This window comes from Xyrauchen texanus, chromosome 41 (genome assembly GCF_025860055.1).
Source record: "Xyrauchen texanus isolate HMW12.3.18 chromosome 41, RBS_HiC_50CHRs, whole genome shotgun sequence".
NCBI classification, from domain to species: Eukaryota; Metazoa; Chordata; class Actinopteri; order Cypriniformes; family Catostomidae; genus Xyrauchen; species Xyrauchen texanus.
In genome coordinates, this window is record NC_068316.1 from 32,843,773 (window position 1) to 32,864,949 (window position 21,177).

General features: G+C 38.2%; 1 protein-coding gene across 1 annotated transcript in view; it reads left to right on the top strand.

Moving 5' to 3' along the window:
* bmp6 (bone morphogenetic protein 6) overlaps positions 1-21,177 on the top strand; it is a 78,345-nt gene that overhangs the window by 14,255 nt on the left and 42,913 nt on the right. The window contains exon 2 of the mRNA XM_052113779.1: positions 19,563-19,755. Within this exon, the coding sequence (XP_051969739.1) occupies positions 19,563-19,755 (193 nt within the window). The remainder of the gene's footprint in view (positions 1-19,562; positions 19,756-21,177) is intronic.

The window sequence follows — 21,177 nt, forward strand, 5'->3', positions numbered from 1 at the left end:
AGTCAAATTTCTTCTATTGGCAGACTCCTAATGCAAAAGCTATACCAATATTACACTGCCTTCTTCAATGTCTAGTTTTGACCAAAATCTAAAGCAGCATCACATTTAAGGCAATCCAAGAACGCACAGCAACAAGCTCAGTGAAAACAATACATCCAAGATTGCGGACAGTCAGGTATGTTGATTATTATTCATTCAATATTAAAATGTATCAATTAAAAATAGTTCAATCTAATTTAAAATTCACTGTTTTACCCAATATGTTTGTTTGATGTGTATTTTATTTGCTTATTTGAGTATCACATATTGCTAACTTTGCAACTTGCCAATGGCAAACGTCTGAAATCAGTTGTGAATCGAGTCTTCCTTGCTCTTTACATGTCTTCACAGGCTATATAGAGTCTTCCAAATAAGTCACTTATGAGGTTCCTTTTAAGTTAGGATGTTGCCTTTTAAAGGGAGCTGCCTTTCTAGACAGAAGACAGCAAGAGAGCTTACTAGGTTTTGGAACAAAGCTGCACTGTGATATTTACACGATATGTTGGATTTATTAGCGTTTACGCATAGAACATGTCCTATACCTAACATTTCCAAAGGGATTCCAAGAAGAAGAAATCTAGGGAGGTGAATATCAGAGGAGAGAGAGATTTTGGCTCTAGTACTTGCTGCTACGGAATGCAAAGCCACCAATATTTTGACCCATTCTTTGGAAACAGCTGCGTTTCCTTTTTCAAAGATATTTTTTCCTTATTTATCAGATCTCTTAGGGGAGATCCATCTCTGCTGTCTGTGATGCACTTCCTTGTCTGTGGCCAGCACTGAGCTCTCACACACACACACACACACACACACACACACACACACACACACACACACACACACACACACACACACACACACAGACAGAGAGACAGGTAGCAACAGAGCAGGAGAGAAACACAGAAAAACAATATACCTCAACACATGGCACAGGTATATCAGCATACAGCAAATATGTCCTCATCTCTCTTTCTGCCTTACATCTTTTGGGCAAGAGACCCTCAGGAAGATCCGACAGATGACGAAAGACAAAGGTGCAAGGCTGTGTACATACCGTCTTTCATGAGGGCACAAACTGCAATCCCATGAAGCATTGTGAAAGATGTCATTAAAAAACGATATGAATATATATAACTATTGATAATAGGTTGTTGATTAAGTATAGAAACAATATATTTTACATTTATTGCTAAATATTCCAATATGTACAGATATATATACAGTATCTCACAAAAGTGAGTCCACACCTCACATTTTTGTAAATATTTGATTACATCTTTTCATGTGACAACACTGAAGAAATGACACTTTACTACAATGTAAAGTAGTGAGTGTAGAGCTTGTATAACAGTGTAAATTTGCTGTTCCCTCAAAATAACTCAACACACAGCCATTAATGTATAAACCGCTGGCAACAAAAGTGAGTACATCCCTAAGTGAAAATTTCCAAATTGGGCCCAATTAGCCATTTTCCCTCCCTGGTGTCATGTGACTGATTAGTGTTACAAGGTCTCAGGTATGAATGGGGAGCAGGTGTGTTAAATTTGGTGTCATCGCTCTCACACCCCTTCAAACTGGTCACTGGAAGTTCAACATGGCACCTCATGGCAAAGAACTCTCTGAGGATCTGAAAAAAGAATTGTTGCTCTACATAAATCTACATCTACATCCCCTGAGTGTGGTGAGTAAGGAATTGCCCGAAGGCCTCCTCTTGACTTTTCGGCTCCTGGAACCTGGTGATAACTACATTCATAGCGTCACCAAATATGCCAGAAGGCGAAATCGGGGCATCGAGAAGGAAAACGTTGTCCTTGTGTCTGATGCCCAACAGGTGGAGCCATAAGTGTCTCTCCGTGCTGACTAAAGCAGACAGAGACCAGCCAATGGCATGGGCTGTCTGCTTGGTCTAATTGAAGCCTCGAGTAATTCCTCGGATGATTTATTATCATGCACAGAATGCTCGGAGGTCGGTAACTCGAAGTCCGCAGACTCAAGAGAGTCATGGTCCCCCTCATGAACCGAAGAGGCACCGTAGCGCGCTTCAGGATCACTGGAAGGACCAGCTGGATCTGGGAGAGAGCAAGCGATAGGGACGGACCCGTCTCTTGCTCCTCAGCCAAATCCATACGAGAGCCCCATGATGGAAGTGTGGACGTTGACTCTCGGAAGTAAGCAAGACGAGTGCGAAGCATTTTGACTGAGAACAGATTGCAATGCTCGCACCCGCCCCGTCCCAATGCAATAGCAAGAGCAGCATGCTCTTCCCCCCAAACATACAAAACATTTTTTATTTTGTATTTTTTTTAAAGAGAAAGGTTTCTGCGCACTGCCTAACAAAATCTAACTCCTAAGAGAGGAAAATAGAGAGTTTCTGACAGGCTCATGAAGCACAACACACACAGAGTGATCTGAAGACAAAAGATCTGACTATGCACCTGTGACGCATCTATTTATAGCCCTGCTACAGGTGCATCCAATGATGTCACCAGCAGCAGCTATAAATTCTGGTCAATTTCATTGACTTGTTGCACACACATTCACTGCTGGTCACACCTAAAGTTGTTCCCAAAGTGATAAATCAGCGCTGCATCAAAGTGTAGCTTTTTGACAGGGAACACATTTTTCTGTGAAATGTGTTTTAGAAAGTATTGTAAAAGTAAAGTAATTAGTATTGTGATTTCTTTAATGAAGTAATTAGTAATCTGTAATGGATTACATAACACTGCTCATAACAATTTAGTGACGACAAGGCAACTCTATTTTACCATGTTCCTCTTGTGATTCAAATTTTTCATCATAGTGTTTGACAAAGAAATTATTCACATGTCATCCATCCAAACCTCACGAAAAGAAATCAGAGTTATAATTTGCTATTGTTATGAGACATTTTGTTATGAAAGATGACAATGATATCATAAAAGGACAATTTTCCCACACTTTTTATTCTTTCGCAAACTGATTGTCTAAATCCTCAATAACGGACTGAATTTGTTGGTCTATGTTTAGACAACATTATTTGTCCCCAAGAATATAAGTGCAATCATCTTTGTTCTCTAGAGTCTATGCTCAAGTAACACTACTCAGAAATCTTCTTTTGTGGAGTTGCCAAAGCACCATTAGTTTATCCCAAAATGTTTTGTCAGCTGGACTCATGGATTATGCCTTTATTAAGGTTTCTATATGCCCAATAGAAGGAAAGAATGGGAATGTTTATTTTCCAGACCATTTCCTCCATTTTATGGAATTTCCTTCTTATACAAAAAAAAAAAAGACTTAATGAAATTTGTTGACAGGCTGCTGGCTTGCACTGACACAGTAAAAATGGATTTGTTTTACTCCTGTTACTGACACACAGGTATGAGCATCTGACTGCTGCCATTCACCATGGCGACGATCAGCTTCAGATAGTAGCTGCGGGTTACTGTCTAAGGGATAAAGACGATGAGAGACATTAGACATCTTTTAACACATTCAGAATGATCACAAATGACTGCTCTGCTATAGAGAAATGCAGCCAGATTTCAATCAGTCCTGCATGGAATGTTAGTGAGGACACAGAGAAAATGATCTTTGACAGTTTTAGACGGGGGTTCTCAAACTTAAAGGTGCTGTAAACAATTATTTTTATTTTTATGGAATGGTATGCAAAAATGTTTCCTTCTCACTGAAAGATATTCATGAAATAAGTGTCGTGAGCTATATCACCGGTCTCTGTGATTGCTTGGACTCTGTAAACAGCAAACAAAAATGTGTCTGCAGTCTCTTCTCTGGCACTTTCTGCCTGACTTTCATGTTCTCATAGTATTGTAGATGCATTGAAGGCTTAAAGGGATAGTTAAATTACAGTAATGAGAATTATCTCATCATTTACCCCCCCCTCATGCCATTTCAGATGTGTATGATTAATTAAGATTTTTAGTAGAATATCTCAGCTCTGTAGGTCAAAACAATGCAAGTGAATGGTGTTCAGGCATTTGAAGCTCCAAAAAATGTACATCTTGTCATAGCAGTCTCAAGGCACAATCATGATTTCAAGCTCGATTACACTTCCTAGTGCTTGACGCATGCGCAGATGGCACTATTGGAAGTGAAATTGAGCTTGATATCATGATCGCCAAGGAGACTCCTGTCAAGCTGACAGTGAAAAGGAGATATATTTTGGTCTGTACTCACCCAAAACCAACTGGACACTTCAGAAGACATTGATTAAACCACTGGAGTCTGATGGATTAGGTTTATGCTGACTTTATTTCCTTAAAAGGTCAGGTGTCAAGCTTCAAAGTAGGGATGTGGCAGGGTGGTCGACTAAATGACTAGTCGTCCAACAGCTGACTAATCGATTAAGTTGGGCCGATTACTAACATTATGATTTTTGGAGGTGGTTTTATACGTCTCATATAAATTGAGAGACTGAACTTCTTGAAGGGTGTTTTTGCTCCATTATAGCTTGCTTTGTTTAAAAGTGATTAATAGTCAGCTCTGTAAAACCCTTTAAGTTTAAGTTTAGTCCATTTATGCACCGCTGCTGTTTCAGCCATCAAAGTGCCATATCAACAAGACGATCACTCCCGGATGTTAAATCCTCTGCTGTTAGTAATTTTGTATTTGAGGTGCTTTGGAGAGATTAAAGTCTTTTGCAGATTCTGTCGCAGTAAAATATGTTTAAACCGTTTGATGTCATGAACTAGATGTGTGCCTGTGTTATCTTGCAGTTCTGTTACCTGACTTTCCTTAATCAACCCTTTTGATACTGTGTGTGGTAAAATCTGTTTTTATATAGGTTAGTTACAATAACAAAGCTATTCGCTCTTGTTTTCAAAAGGAGGTAGCCACCAAATCATATACGGTTGTTTATCGGATCAAATAAGTGACCTTAATTGTGAAAATATATATATATTTTTTTACAAACAATGTAAAAGATTTATTTTTCTTTTCCACTTAATAATAATTTAAAGTAATATACATGCAGTAGAACATTTTTAATTTGTCTTGTTTATATTATTACTTCATGACATTAATGCACTAACCCTCTATACATGGCCACAATATACGCCTATTAAACTAATGTATGATGACACTGATACTACTGCAAAGATGAGCGTATTAACATGTTGATGTGCAGAATAAATACAAAAGAATGATGATGGAGGCATATCTTACTTTGGGCTGATTTGTAAATGGCTTTCTCTGCAGATGGCATATGAGTGAAACAGCATATAAACCAAAATAGTGAATGGGCACTTGATAGAATTTGAGTAGATTTGATTCCTTTTGTAGACTAATAAAACAAAACAAAAATCGCTTGACATGGTCAAGGAAAATGTCTCATAAGTAAACGATCGTACAGAAGTAGGTAATTTGCACCAGCTCGCTCATTATAATATATATATAATTATATGTGTTCACATTGGCTGATTTTGACTGGCTAAACAACAAAACAATTAGCTGTCAGCCTCAAGGTAGGTAGAGCTCCAGGTCACACCTACTGATGAAGTGTAGACCAACGGCAGTAGGAAGGTGTTTAGAAGCCGGTAAGGATTTCTCCTAAAAGTTATGAACCACCGAAACTAATGCAAAAACACCTTCTTTTTGGCCAGCTTTTGAATCACACCCATTCATTCTTTGATTTCATGGGAAGTATATCTGGGTCTTAAGAAGGATATTCATGTCAAATGTTCTTTTTGCTCTTTGCAACTGGTAAACTGTACCCCACCATTTCTGGCATTGTAGCTATGTGAAAAGCTTTTGGAAAGAGGCATCTATAGGTTTTTATTGATCAAATACCTCTGGACTTTTAAAAATTAAATTTTTGATTATTTAAAGTTCTGTATGATAACATGGATAACAAGTGAGGCATATTTGATTAATCTTATCATTTATTAGTTACATTTCACAAACATAAATGAAAGTTTAAAAGATAAAGTATCATTGCCTTTAAACATAAAATAAGGTGGAGGATAAAGGATAGTCAGCTGGTCATTAACTCAAAATAAACCTCAACAGAGTGATCAAGACACCAACATGAAGCAGTTGACTGTTGGGTTGGGGGGATCTCAGAGCTCAAGCCCAGTATTGTGCATGAGCCCCTCCATTATGGACAGCACACCAAATTTATTTACCTTAAAACACTCCAGGACCATATGAATAAGTGCTTTCATTAAAAAAAGACATGAAACAAATACATTTATGTAGGAAATTGTTTTCCTGGAACAATGGTCAGTTTAGTGGTCATATTTGACCACAGAATGCTGCTATTGACAATCACAATCTTATCTGCTCTATATAATCTATATAATTAAACTAAATTTCAATGATAACACTGTAATAAAGTTGCTGCCAATTTGCAATATACACTGATGAACCAAAGTATTATGACCATCTGCCTAATATGCTGTTGGTCCTCTGAGTCCCGCCAAAAAAGCTCCAACCCGCCGAGGCATGGACTCTACAAGACCCCTGAAGGTATCTGGCACCAAGACTTTAGCAGCAGATCCTTCAAATCCTGTAGGTTGCATGGTGGAACTGTCATGGATCGGACTTGTTGGTCCAGCTCATCCCACAGATGCTCAATCAGATTCAGATCCAGGGCAACATCTTGAACTCTTCATCATGTTCCTAAAACATTCCCAAACAATGTGAGCAGTGTGGCAGGGCATATTATCCTGCTGAAAGAGGCCACTGCCATCAGGGAATACCATTGCCATGAAGGGGTGTACCTGGTCTGCAACGATGTTTAGGTTGGTGGCACATGTCAAACTGACATCCACATGAATAGCCAGACCCAGAGTTTCCCAGCAGAACATTGCCCAGAGTATCACACTCCTTACACTGGCTTGACCTCTTCCCACAGTGCATCCTGGTGCCATCACTACCCCAGGTAAACGGCGCACACTTACACAGCCGTCCACATGATGTAAAAAAACTCATCGGACCAAGTTCCAGTTTCAACATTCACGTGCCCATTGTATGCGCTTTTCCAATAGACAGGGGTCATCATGGGCACTCTGACCAGTCTGCGGCTACACAGCTCCAAACGCAGTAGGGGTGATGCATAGTGTGGTGTGACATTCCTTCCATAACCATCATTAAAATGTTCTGTGACTTGTTTCACAGTTGCCCTTCTGTTGGTTCAGACCAGAGGGGATAGCCTTCGTTACCCTTGCGCTTTGATGAGACTTGGGGGCCCAACACCTTGTTGCCGGTTTGTGGTTTGTCTCTCCTCGGCCACTGTCGGTAGGTACTCACAACTGATGACCGGGAGCACCCCTCAAGCCTTGCTGTTTCAGAGATGCTCTGACCCAGTCGTCTGGTCATAACAATTTGGCCCTTGTAAAAGTCACTCAGGTCTTTACTTCTGCCCAGTTCTCCTGCATTCAACATTTTGACTACGAGAACTGATTGTTCGTTTACCATCTAATCTACCCAGACCTTGACATGTGGCCTTGTTAGGAGATGTTCAACGTTATTCTCTTCACCTGTGAGTGGTCGTAATGTTTTGACTCATCAGTGTTTATTTGTTTATATTAATATATGCAGTTTTTTGTTTTTTTACATTGCATTATATTAATTCATAAACCAATTATAGCAGTCTGATGTACTTCATTATATAGTCAAGTCGATTTTATTTGTATAGTGCCTTTCACAACACACATCGTTTCAAAGCAGCTTTACAGAAGATCAGCATTAACAGACGATAAAACTGTAATGTCTATAATGTCGATGAGTCTTCATTGTGTAATAAGATAAAATATGATTGTGAATTGTGTTTAAAAATAAGTAATTAAATAATAATTTATAACCCCAGTGAGCAAGCCAAAGAGACTGTGGCAAGGAACACAAAACTCTGTAAGATGTTTGTTAATGGGAGAAAAATAACCTTGTGAGAAACCAGACTCACTGTGGGGGCCAGTTCCCCTCTGACTAAACAACATGAATATAATGCTAATATTAGTTATGTATAGTGCAATCCTGGTTTCAAATGATTAAACTAAGTGTTAAGGGACAGTGTTTAAACATAGATTTTGTCAAAGACTAATGTCTTTGAAGTTCATCCTGTATTAATTGCAGAATGTTCACATAGATTCAATTGTCCTTGTTAATTGGCTGATGATGGATTTTGTTGCAATTGATAGTCTATGTATTCCATTTCAAGAGTGTAGACCAACAATAGACCGAGGTGAGGCAGTCAGAGATCAGTGAGGTGCATCGCAGTTCAACCTGGCCGGTAATTTCGTTGAGGTTGAGTGTGGTCCATCCTAAATCCAAGGTTCAGACAATGGCATATGAAGTATCCCATTTCTTATGGTTGGAGTTGGCATCAGTTCATCCTATGAAGTCCATCATAATATATCACACAGCGACACGTAGCAGTGGAGTCCAACACGAAGCAGGAATTGAGCTGGATCCAGCCAGTTCTGGTGATCTCAGGATAAGAGTCCCGAGGTTGAGACAGGGAAACAAATAAAATAATAATGGCATAGGTGCCATCCAATTTATTGCAGAGTTATTGATCATGATCAATGTTTCTGTTTCCGGCAGACCAAACTAAAGCAGCCTAATTGTGGGTTGAAGGATAAATTAGGTGTATGCCTGGCTAAATAGATGAGTCTTTAGTCTAGACTTGCATTTTGAACTAATTGAAGTTTGTTTATTTATTTATCTTGCTGGACATCCCCCAGTAATGCATTACAATATCCTAGTCTTGACGTCATGAACGCATTAATTCGTTTTTCGGCATCAGCAACAAAGAGCATGTGCCGTAATTTAGCAATATTTCTTAGGTGGAAGAATGCTGTTCTACAAATATTGGTAATTTCATTTTCAAAGGACAGATTGGTATCAAATATAACATCTAATTCTTCGCTGTTGAAGATGATGTAACAGTATATGCATCAAGAGTCAAATTATATTTTAGCTGCTTATTTTTAGAGGTTTTTGGTCCAATAATTAGTACCTCTATTTTGTCGTAATTGAGTAGAAGGAAATTTCTGGCCATTCAATCTTTTATTTCATTGATACACTCTGCTAATTTGTAGGATTGTGAACTGTCCCTGTGGCATTCCATACTTTACTTTTGTTTGGTTGGACAATTCCTCATTTACATAGCTAAATAGAACCTAAACCATGCTAATGCAACTCCACTAATGCCAACATAATTCTCCAGCCTATTCAAGATTATGTTGTGATAAATCATGTTGAATGCAGCACTAAGATCTAAAAGCACTAGAAGAGAAATGCAGCCGTGATCAGATGATAAGAGCAAGTAATTTGTAACTCTGATAAGTGCAGTCTCTGTACTGTGATGAGGCCTAAGTCCTGACTGAAATTGATCATATATATACTATTTCTATGTAGAAATGAACAAATTTGGGAGGATACTACCTTTTCTAGTATTTTCGACATAAACGGGAGATTTGAATCGGCCTATAATTAGCCAGTTCTCCAGGATCAAGTTGTGACTTCTTAATAAGCGGTTTGATAACTGCCATTTTAAAGTCTCTTGGGACATGTCCTAAGGATAGCGAGGCGTTAATAATATTAAGAAGAGGTTTTGAAATTACAGGAGATACCTCTTTAAAGATCTTAGTTGGTTTTGGATCTAAAAAACATGTTGTGGCTTTTGATGTTTGGATAAGATTTGTTAGCTCTTCATGACCTATTACAGCGAAGGATTGAAGTTGCACGTGAGGAAAATTATGAGACACTGTTTTCTGAGGTGCTATGACAGATGATTGCATAATTCCAATTTTATATCTGATTTTATTTTATTTTTTATTTCAAAATTAATTTATTTCTCTTGTGCTGCGACATAATATCTGGTTCTGTTGAGGCTTTATTCCTAACCAATTTAGCCACAGTACTGAATAAACGCCTAGGAATGTTGTGGTTATTTTCTATGAGTTTACTAAAATATGTTGACCTGGCAGCTTTTAGTGCCTGTCTGTAGCACAGACACTATCCTTCCATGCACCATGAAATACTTCTAATTTTGTATTCTTCCACATGCGATCCTTTTTCCGAACTGCTCTCTTGAGAGCATGAGTGTGATCATTGTACCATGGTGCAGTGCTTATTTCTTTAATTTTCTTTAATGGAAGGGGGCGATACTATCAAGAGTGCTAGAGATGTCTGCATTTATATTTTTTGTTATTTAATCAAGTTGTTCTGGGCTTTGGGGTTTATTGAGTGTATGAGATAGATCTGGAAGATTATTATTGAAGATATCTTTAGTGGTCGAAAGAATAGTTCTACCTGAACGATAGTGTGGTGTAGATTGAGTAACATTAGCTGATCGTAGCATACAAGAGACGAGGTAATGATATAGTTTCACTAAAACCGTAAAGAAAAGTTTGACAAAAGGTGCATACAATATATTAGGTTTACAATATTTAACTGTATAACTTGCATTGAAAGGATTGCAATCTCTAAATGTTTTGAGTGGGATTCCTCATTCTCAGGGTGCCTCTTTCCTGGTGCTCACTGTGAGTGATGTATATTTATGACCATTCACTTGGGTCATCTCATCTGTGGTTTGCCATAAACTACCGTAACTCATGCTGACCCATACTCCTTGCTCTGACTCCTGTAGTGATGCCTTTGATGCTTTGTGTGGGTCATTGACCGAGATCAGTGTTTTTGGAAACACCTAGGGAATACTGTCTCAAACCTTAATACAAAACTCCATAACTGGCAGTCAACATTTTTTCTTGCAAGTTTGTGGTTTGGGCAGAATAATTAAAAAGCTTTACATTTTAATTATGCCTTAATACTTGACAGAAATGTGTTGGCAGTGACTTGTTTAGCACCATAGTATTTGTAAAGTGAAGGCTTATGTTGTGGAAAAATGACCATAATGTGTATATTCAACACATTTTATCAGTTCTCCCAGTAGGAAACTCATTCAAATTGAGCAACTAGCTTTAAAGGTGGGATAATATCACAGTGCAGTTTTGATTTGGAAGTGAAATATGGAAACAATTCTGTTAGATTCATCCAGTAGTGTGATTCATCCAAGGAAGTGTTAAATGAAGGTAATAACTTTGTTGGCCCTGCCCAGTACCGGTAGCATGCTCTCTCTTCTCTCATCTGGGTTTACAAGTGCACAAGTGAGTTTTGCTACTGGATTATTGCAAACGTATTTACAAATGTCAAGGTGGGAGGATTTGAAGTTGCAGTGCCAGATTTGAGAGGTTGTAAGTGCTGATTTGTGGTTGTACTGTAAAAATGAATTAAAGTACAAAAGTAAATATGTAACACAATTTGTGTCTGTCATTGTATTTATGTGAATGTCATTTTACACATTTGTGATTATTTGTCTACAACTTTGAATTCAAACACAGGTTTTTGGTTATTGTCTGTGTGCAGATTGCAACATTCAACTTCAGATTTTTTTATTTGACAAGTATTCACATCATTGTTGTGAGTAAATTTCAACTTACGAATATAAATATTTATTGTACAAGTTCTCAAATCTACAAGCTCTCGAGTTTTGCAACCGATTTACTTTCATAGTGTTACTATGCTCTGTCCTCCTACACAGTCAGAACTGTCTACATCACCTCCTTTACACTTCCTACAACAAAATGTCTGGAATATAGGTCAAAACCATTTGTAGGATCAACACAGACACACGGTCAGTGCTGCACCACCTTTGGTCCTGGAGGAGAGGCAAATATGTAAATGTCTTTACAGGCAGTGAGGAAAAATTAAAGATGTGGTGGATGAATTATATGCAAATGACCGCTGGTCTACTTGAGATATGATGTAAAACATTTAAATGTGTGACTCGAACCACACTGATGCCTAACTGGCGCTCATGCGACTGTCTGTTTCACGTGGACCTAAATTTGACGCGTGCCACCTACCTAAACATGGTTGCAGACCAGGTATACCCCTTCATGCCAATGGTTTTCCCTGATTGCAGTGGCCTCTTTCAGCAGGATAATGTGCCCTGCCACTCAGCACACGTTGTTGGGGAATGGTTTGAGGAACATGATGAAGAGTTCAAGGTGTTGCTCTGGCCTCCAAACAAGTCCAATCCACGGCGGCTCCATCACGCAATTTACAGGACTTGAAGGATCTGCTGCTAATGTATCGGTGCCAGATATCACAGGACACTTTAAAGTGTCTTGTAGAGTCCATATCTCGGTGGATCAGCGTTGTTTTGTGGCAGACCAACAGCATTTTAGGTATAGTCATAATGTTTTGGCTCATCACTGTATAAGCCAAATATTTTTTTGGCAGTGGCCCAATGAACTTATCAACCTGAATGATTAAATTGTATCAAAATTCTTTTGATACATTTTTGTCATGAGGGTCTCTAGATGATACATGTAAAATAGCATACGGTCTAGGAAGTGGCACTTAACACATCTCTCTCCAAAAGCATATCAAGATTAAATTGATCATAAGGCGCCACTGGTTTCTACGATCTACTTAGGATTATGATACTTTTGGAAAAGGCAGCCCTATTCATTTATTCTCTCTCTCTCTCTCGCTCTCTCTTCATGTATCTGTTTCTCTGTGTATCTGTAAGTGGTTTTCATATCTTCTGTGTAGGTCACAGCCCTCCCTCTTTTGTGCTGTGTGGGTTAATGACAAAAGCACAGAAGGAAAGAAACAGATGTTACAGGTAGACATGGAGAATCAGCCCTAATTAGAGCTTTATTCCACACCCCTTCTCTTTATCCACTATAGAAATTTTTAAATACTGCAGTAAAAAACACTTGCACCTTATTGTCTGTGGAATTTTTTTTTTTTTAATTATCAAAACAAATACATGCAATTTTAAAATGTTTTCACTAAAAAACTGTATAGAATATTTCCAGAAGTCGAGGTATCACATTTGATTATATTTAATTTATACTATATTTAAAGTTGATATTTTTCCTCTCCTAGCTTAATATACTAGACCAACCAGTGCTCAAAGTGGAATGAAATCAGTGCCGGTACTGCGGTTGTGGAGCGCCCATGAGCTTTTCTCCATCTAGGTGACAATACCGCCATTGCAGAAGTGCTGCCGGTTCTGTGTCATCATTGTGACATTGTTGCCGGTACTGCAATTCTGTTTGTCTTGTGTCAGTAACACCCTGTGCTGTCTGCATGTTTATTAGTCTTGGTTGATGGGACGGCCAATTTTGAAAAAAGTTAATTTATCATGTGGCCTTCTATTTTATCACCTGTACTGTTATGCTGATTATCATTTCAAAATAATTCAAGTAGATTAACATTAAAGGATTTGAAGGACACACCAAAAATGGCATCCTCTAATGTCTGAAATGTTTTCTTAGCATTTTTTTATTTACTATGAATTTCTGGCAGCCGCACATGCCAATGTTTTATCTTAATTTTAACATGATTTTTTCTTCTTTCTTTCTTTTTACTGTGTCTGTCATATTTTTCTATAGTGTTTGTTCTAAAGCCATCTCTTATTCTGTGTCCCTCTCCATGGACCTCTGTCATTACGTCCTCTCTTTTCCTATTACCGTGTGGGAGAAGTGTATCTGTGAATATGATAAAGAACGCCAACTCAACGAACACTCAACACTTTCCGCTTTGTCTCACATAAACGTCCTTTGCTCAAGCAACCATGTGCACTTTCACATTTCTGTGTTGTATGTGGTCTCACAGTTATTGTTGTGGTTCCTCTCGGGGTCTGTTTGCTAAAAACCACATCAGTTGTATCAGATCATATGGGTTCTGTGGTTTTGGTTATGTTTCTTACTGTCGTGGCCAAGTCCTTTATATAAGTATTATCCATCATTCAGCAAACCTCCTTTTTTCCATTATCCTCCCAACAAGGCAACAGCATTTACAGAGGACTCATTTAAAACACTTGGCCAGTTGGGACCTCGGTAAATTTCCGCTTTAGTTTAGTTAGAACAAAGGCAATGAAAGCTTATGAAAATATGAGAATGGCATTGGCAGAGTATATAGGGTAGTCTGATTTCAATTACAATTTGTTTTTTGACAAATGCAAAGGGGCCAAATACATTTTTAGACCAGTGGCCCTCATTACTGCATATGCTGATGACCTTTAAAGACCCCATGAAATAGCATGCCAATCAACATTTTCTGTCCTGTGTAAAAATATTTCCAATTGAAACACAAAGTTTCAGTGTGACTTATCGAAGGGCTTGTCTCTTTTGTTATTAAGTAGCCAATAGGCTTCAATTATGTCACGTACCCTGTACCATGATTTGTCAGTTGTAGATGATATTTGGGGATGTACATTCTCATTCTAGAGATCATTTTATTGGACAAAAATATGTGTAGTGCAAATTGAACTACTGGTCTAAACAGACCTTAAAGAGAAAAACTGTCAATTTGAAATGCATATAGTAGACCTATATGCAATAAGTTTTAGGAGAATATTAGCATATTGATCAGTGTTTCCCAGCCTTTTTGCTATAAGTCCACCACAGCACCATCAGTAAGGCTCAAGTAACCCTTCATCAATACAAAGCAAAAGATGTGTGCCAAAGACTAAATATAATTTAACGTTATCATTTGGGCTGTTGATTTAACGTGTAAATTAGGAGCGATTCATTTTATAAAAAAATGTACGCAATTTATCATGTCCCCCTTAATATGGATTATTCATTATATCTGAGCAATTCAAGCTTGGAGTACCACCTGTTTTCTCCAGGGGGCAGTAAGCAAAACTCGTTCTATAGACAACGCACAGCTTATACAGACAGAGAACAAACCACACTTACCGAAAGCAGACAACACAAGATGAGAACACTTTCTTGCATTCAAACACAGCTTCTTGGATGGAAAATCAGAATGCAGGGATCTAAAGATGTGTTTTTCTACTGTAAGTTTCAAGCTTCGTTTAAATTGACACAGCGGCCTAAAAATGGTAAGTTTATGATGCGACGCAAATGTGACACCTGATGCGGGTGTATATTGACGCGTCAAGCCTTTATAATAAATCTCGTACCAATTGACAAATTCAATTGCAAAGTGGATTGCTATGAAATGTAGGCCACTGATAGGCTTATGTTCGGTAATATGGAAAGAAACAATATATTGGATTCTAAAGCCACTTTTTGTATTGTCTTTTTCAATGCTTTACTTGTGTGCCAAAATAATGTAATGCATTGTAATTATCTATATTATCAATATATACTGGATGTATTTTATTCATAATTATTTAAATATAACTATTTATAATTATTTATTCATTTAATAATTTTTATATTTATATAAATTATTAATATATATACATCAGTTAGTTCCGGTCCTCAAATCTGATTGGACGAGAGACGTCCCGTGAGCACTGATGGTCTGACAATATCAGCACTCGGATGCTTCACTGTGTGTGTGTATCACTCCACTTGTGTTTGTCCTTTTCTAAACTAAAGTGTAAGAGCAGTGCAGATGTGTTAAGAGCCACCTGTCTCATTACATTTATTTTTGTGACATATTTTAGCCAGCAGGTGGAGGACATTACTAAAGCTAGGAAATACAACTTCAGCATTAAGGCTCATCACAGCTGAAATACACAACAGACTGATTAATTACACAAACTCAAGGTGCTTACCTCTTACCGGAGTTTCCACATTGAAGAGGACACAATGGCAGAGGACATTGCGGTTTCTATAGTGAAAGACACTTGCGCACTGGCTCCAGTAATAGGGAGGAATACCTCGCTTGGATGCTATTTTTCCACTGAGAAAATAGGATGCATTTCATCAAAATGACATTATCTTTAGAAAGAACTACAGCATCATCAACAGGTGATCACACATGCTCCATATCTCTCTCTCTCTCTCTCTCTCTCTCTCTCTCAAACACACACACTCACACATCCTTGTTTCTCCAATAACATATTAGAAACAGCCCAAGCTGTGATACTAGTAGTTCTGAAGTGAACTTTTTGAATTACTAATGAAGGATTGGATGCATCATTTGTTTTGAACCAGCAACGGCAGATTCTGATCCATTGCATAAGTAAGTAGTTCCATGCACAAATGCGTTTTTTGTGACCATACTTAAGTTTTTCCTAATTTTTATAAATGTACTTTGTACATTTAACTGTTGTATATAAGCAATATCACACTCGTAATCGTGCTATATGGCCCTACATCAGAACTGCTGTGATTACCTACGACACTCGGCCTGCGAATCACTGCAGTGCTGATGTAGGTCCCACTCTTGCACGTGTGATATTGCTTAAATATTAAATTATTGTTATTTGTGGGGCTTTCTCAGCAAATAATTATGTGTGATTTAATTGTGATTAATTAATTGGCATTCCATGTAATTAATTTGATTTAAAAATCAGCCAATTTAAGTTGTGATACTCGCGATTAGGACAGACTAATGCTGTTAATTATACAGGGGACCTTCTAACTTTTCTAAACATTTCGAAATATTAATTTTACAAATATAATTTTCCATTAGTTTTTCATGCTTTATATATATATATATCAGTGGCGGCTGCTGGTCTTTCAAAGAGGGGAAGCTCATTTTCGGCCTACATTATAAGCTTATTTACCCTATTTTTTTTGCACTAAATCAATCTTAGGTGTTGATCTGCCCTGCTGTTTAATTCTAATTTTTTCCTCGTAAGGAAGACTTTCAAATGGCTTCGCCAAAATCAGGTCGACAATATTAGCACCGTCTGCCATCGTGCGTAGTTTCACCCGTACGACGCTAGCCTAGCCTACTGTATGAATGAATGAATGAATGAACGAACGAACGAACGATCTAAAACAAAATATATTAAACTTGGTAAAACTGAAACAAGTAATGTGGTGTATAATTGTGTGAAATGTATTATGCAACTTGACTAGCAATTTCGCCAAACAAATGTAAAGAAATATGTTGCAGCAGTTTGTCTTTCGACTACACTTGAGGAATCTGCGATGGGTCTGAGCGCGAAATAGCTTCAGTGACTTCTTATAGTACAGATTCGCTGTCAATCAAAAGGAGATGCAGTCTTTCGACAGATCCTCCAATCATCACGCGGAAGCCCGGAGTCTGGGCCAGCCCACTCCTCATTCACCCCCAGAGACGCTGAGCGTCCGTGGGCGGGACATAATCGCAGCATTTATCCAATGACCGTCTATTTTCGGAGCACTGAAAAAAACTGTTCAGAGCAGCCCCATTGAAGTCAATGGACGCTCGGCTTCAACAGGGAAATGCACTGACGCTTACGGGAATGTATGAGAAGTAAATCGAGTCAGCCGACCTGCTATATGTAATGTAGCTGATTCTGAACGAACTCGTCTTCGAGATGAACGTGTTCTAACGCATTTTTAGTCAATAAATTGTTTACACAATAGTACATATTTGACCATTATTTTTTTGACATTATAGGGAAGCTGAGCTTCCCTTGCAGTCTTAAAGAAATCCCCACTGATATATATATATATATATATATATATATATATATATATATATATATATATATATATATATAAGCCTCAAAAGAAACACAGGAACAGTTTCTAACAGGAACTTCGAGAAAAGTAACCTATGAATGAAAAAAAAAGAATGTTCAAATGAAGATCGTGATTGATTGGAAAATCTACATTTTTACCCAGCCCTAATCCTTATTATTATAAGTTATAAGTATTGTTTTATGGGTAAAACAAAGCAAAATAAAATAATTTTTACATACCCTCTGGATTCTGTACCCCTAGGGTACGTGTAAACCTGGTTGGGAATCACTGATATAGAGCACCTATATATTAAAGCTACAGTAATATACATGGACTCTATTTTGAATTCATAAGGCCTTTAATATTTCTGTTATCTCTGATGTTTTTGCTATTGCTGGACTGACTTCTGTTAATAAAACACCTGTAGAAGTTGTTAATGAAGAAGTCTAAGCAGCATTTGAAATGGCCACATTCAGACCTGCTGTACTGATATGAAAAACATAACAAAAGGAACCACTGGAAATTCCTCTCAAAGATGAATTACTTGGGCATATTGTGAGTAAGAACATCCTGGTGTCAAACCATCACTATGTGAACCTAGCAGCTGGAACTGCTCTAAAATTCTCTCCCTCCACCTATTTCTCTTCTTCTTCTTTTTTTGTTGGTTGTAAGCCCTTACTAGGGGTCAAAAGTCCCTTTAGCTGATGCTGTTCTCTATTTCATCCTTTGCCGGTGGGTTTTTCAAGGTTAGCCAGTCAATTAGAACTGAGTATGTATCACAAGGAAAGGGTGTCCCCCAAGGTTCCATCTTAGGCCCTTTTGAGTTTTCCTCAAGAGGCTTGATTTTAATTGGTAACGCATGTGTCTGGACAGCAGAGTGTAACTCCTTTTTGGAAGGCCAGTGATCATAGAAGTTTCTCCCTTGTGACAGTGGAGAACTTTAAACAGAAACTGGAATTCACCAAACAGTGAAAATGGGGCAGTCCTGTCCACTCCACAATTTGGTAAACTCCTCGACTCTCTCTTCCTCTGAGAGGAGGGAGGGTTGACATGGAAGTGTGTGTTCCTCACCTAGGGAGGCATGGAAATACAATCAGAGCAAGATAGTTCACCCCAGGCCCACAAGAGGGGCATCCGGCTGGATCTGTACTTAGGTAAGAAATACAGCTCATGCGCTGACCATAGGAACCACAGGAAGAGCTGTTGGTGACATCGTGTGAGGAAGAGGGGCACGATAGCATGACAAAGCTGTCATCTGATGTAAAAACACTCTCTGCGCACAATTTCCCCTTTTCCTTTTTCTCTGCAAGAAGCTGCTAGCACTTAAAACTGAACTGCCATGAAGTCCTTTGCTGTGGGAACAGCTTGAATAAATAGAGAATTAGCATTCTACCAGAAATAGTGAATCATTATTACAGCACATGCTCTGCACATCTGGATGCTCTGTGAAGTGGTACTGTAATATAAATGCATATGTATAGACCATATGGGTGAATTAGGTCAGTCAACTATAGGCCATTATTGAGCATACATAGCTTACCACATCTTAATAATGTTTCATTTAAGTTTATGTTAATAAGAGACTGAAATGTTATTGGGTTGAAACCTGTGTGATTTGTTTTATATTAAGCGTCAAAGATGTAGCTATAGGTCTCGATATTTTATAATAACAGAACATGGATTTTATTTTTAAGCAATAAGGTGTGAGAGACTATGTTAATACAGTGATGGCTAAAGAGAGTTGTTATGCACTTTTTTTGCAGAGCACACTGCCAAGAATATTTGCATATTTTTACTGGAAAACAAGACAGAAAAACTGCATTCAAGTACTTTATTCCTTTTTATAAAAGTACACAGAATATAATTATTTGAAAATGGCATAAAAGTTGATACTTGGCTTCGTGATATTAGTAGCTACAGTTGCTGAACTGGTGTTTAAGTTCACTACACTTACTATATTGTGTATTTTAACACAACTGAATGCTTTATTGACAAATCATCATGCAGGACATTTTCTTCCATCATTATAAAATATTGTGACTAAACAATAACACATTTCTGTTGACTTTATGTAGAACTGCGGTGCTCTAAATCATCTCTCACAGTGTCTTTATGTGTCTCTTTGGACAGTGGAGTTTGACAGGGAGCTGTCTCAACAGAGAAGACACCATAAAGAGTTCAAATTCAACCTGTCCCAGATCCCAGAGGGTGAGGCCATCACAGGTTCAGAATTCAGGATCTACAAGGAATGTGTGACCAGAGCATTCCGCAATGAGACATTCCTGCTTCGTGTCTTCCAGGTGGTTGGGGAACACCCTGACAGGTAGGTAAACAGTCAGAGTCAAAATATTGCTCGATAGGTAACCTCAAACCATGATTTTTGGAGTACATTTACAGTAGCGAGCAAAATGTTGAAGTCATCATGACTTCAAAACCTAAAATGATGCTTGCTTTGTTATTTTGTGATACATTGCAGTTATATCCAGACATTAAGTGTGACTTTAAGCAATGTTCCAGGTTCAGTACAAGTTCAGCTCTATCAACATCATTTGTGGTATAATGTTGATTACCACCAAAAAATATTTTGACTCGTCCCTTGTTTATATATATCTATCTCTATATATAACTCATATATATATATATATATATATATATATATATATATATATATATATATATATATATCTCTCTCTCTCTCTCTCTCTATATATATATATATATATATATATATATATATATATATATATACACACACTCACCTAAAGGATTATTAGGAACACATACTAATACTGTGTTTGACCCCTTTCAGCCTTCAGAACTGCCTTAATTCTACGTGGCAGTGATTCAACAAGGTGCTGAAAGCATTATTTAGAAATGTTGGCCCATATTGTTAGGATAGCATCTTGCAGTTGATGGAGATTTGTGGGATGCACATCCAGGGCACGAAGCTCCCGTTCCACCACATCCCAAAGATGCTCTATTGGGTTGAGATCTGGTGACTGTGGGGGCCATTTTAGTACAGTGAACTCATTGTCATGTTCAAGAAACCAATTTGAAATGATTCGAGCTTTGTGATGTGGTGCATTATCCTGCTGGAAGTAGCCATCAGAGGATGGGTACATGGTGGCCATAAAGGGATGGACATGGTCAGAAACAATGCTCAGGTAGGCCGTGGCATTTAAACGATTCCCAGTTGGCACTAAGGGGCCTAAAGTGTGCCAAGAAAACATCCCCCACACCATTACACCACCACCACCAGCCTGCACAGTGGTAACAAGGCATGATGGATCCATGTTCTCATTCTGTTTACGCCAAATTCTGACTCTACCATCTGAATGTCTCAACAGAAATCGAGACTCATCAGACCAGGCAACATTTTTCCAGTCTTCAACTGTCCAATTTTGGTGAGCTCTTGCAAATTTTAGCCTCTTTTTCCTATTTGTAGTGGAGATGAGTGGTACCCGGTGGGGTCTTCTGCTGTTGTAGCCCATCCGCCTCAAGGTTGTGCGTGTTGTGGCTTCACAAATGCTTTGCTGCATACCTCGGTTGTAACGAGTGGTTATTTCAGGCAAAGTTGCTCTTCTATCAGCTTGAATCAGTCGGCCCATTCTCCTCTGACCTCTAGCATCAACAAGGCATTTTCAGCCCACAGGACTGCCGCATACTGGATGTTTTTCCTTTTCACACCATTCTTTGTAAACCCTAGAAATGGTTGTGCGTGAAAATCCCAGTAACTGAGCAGATT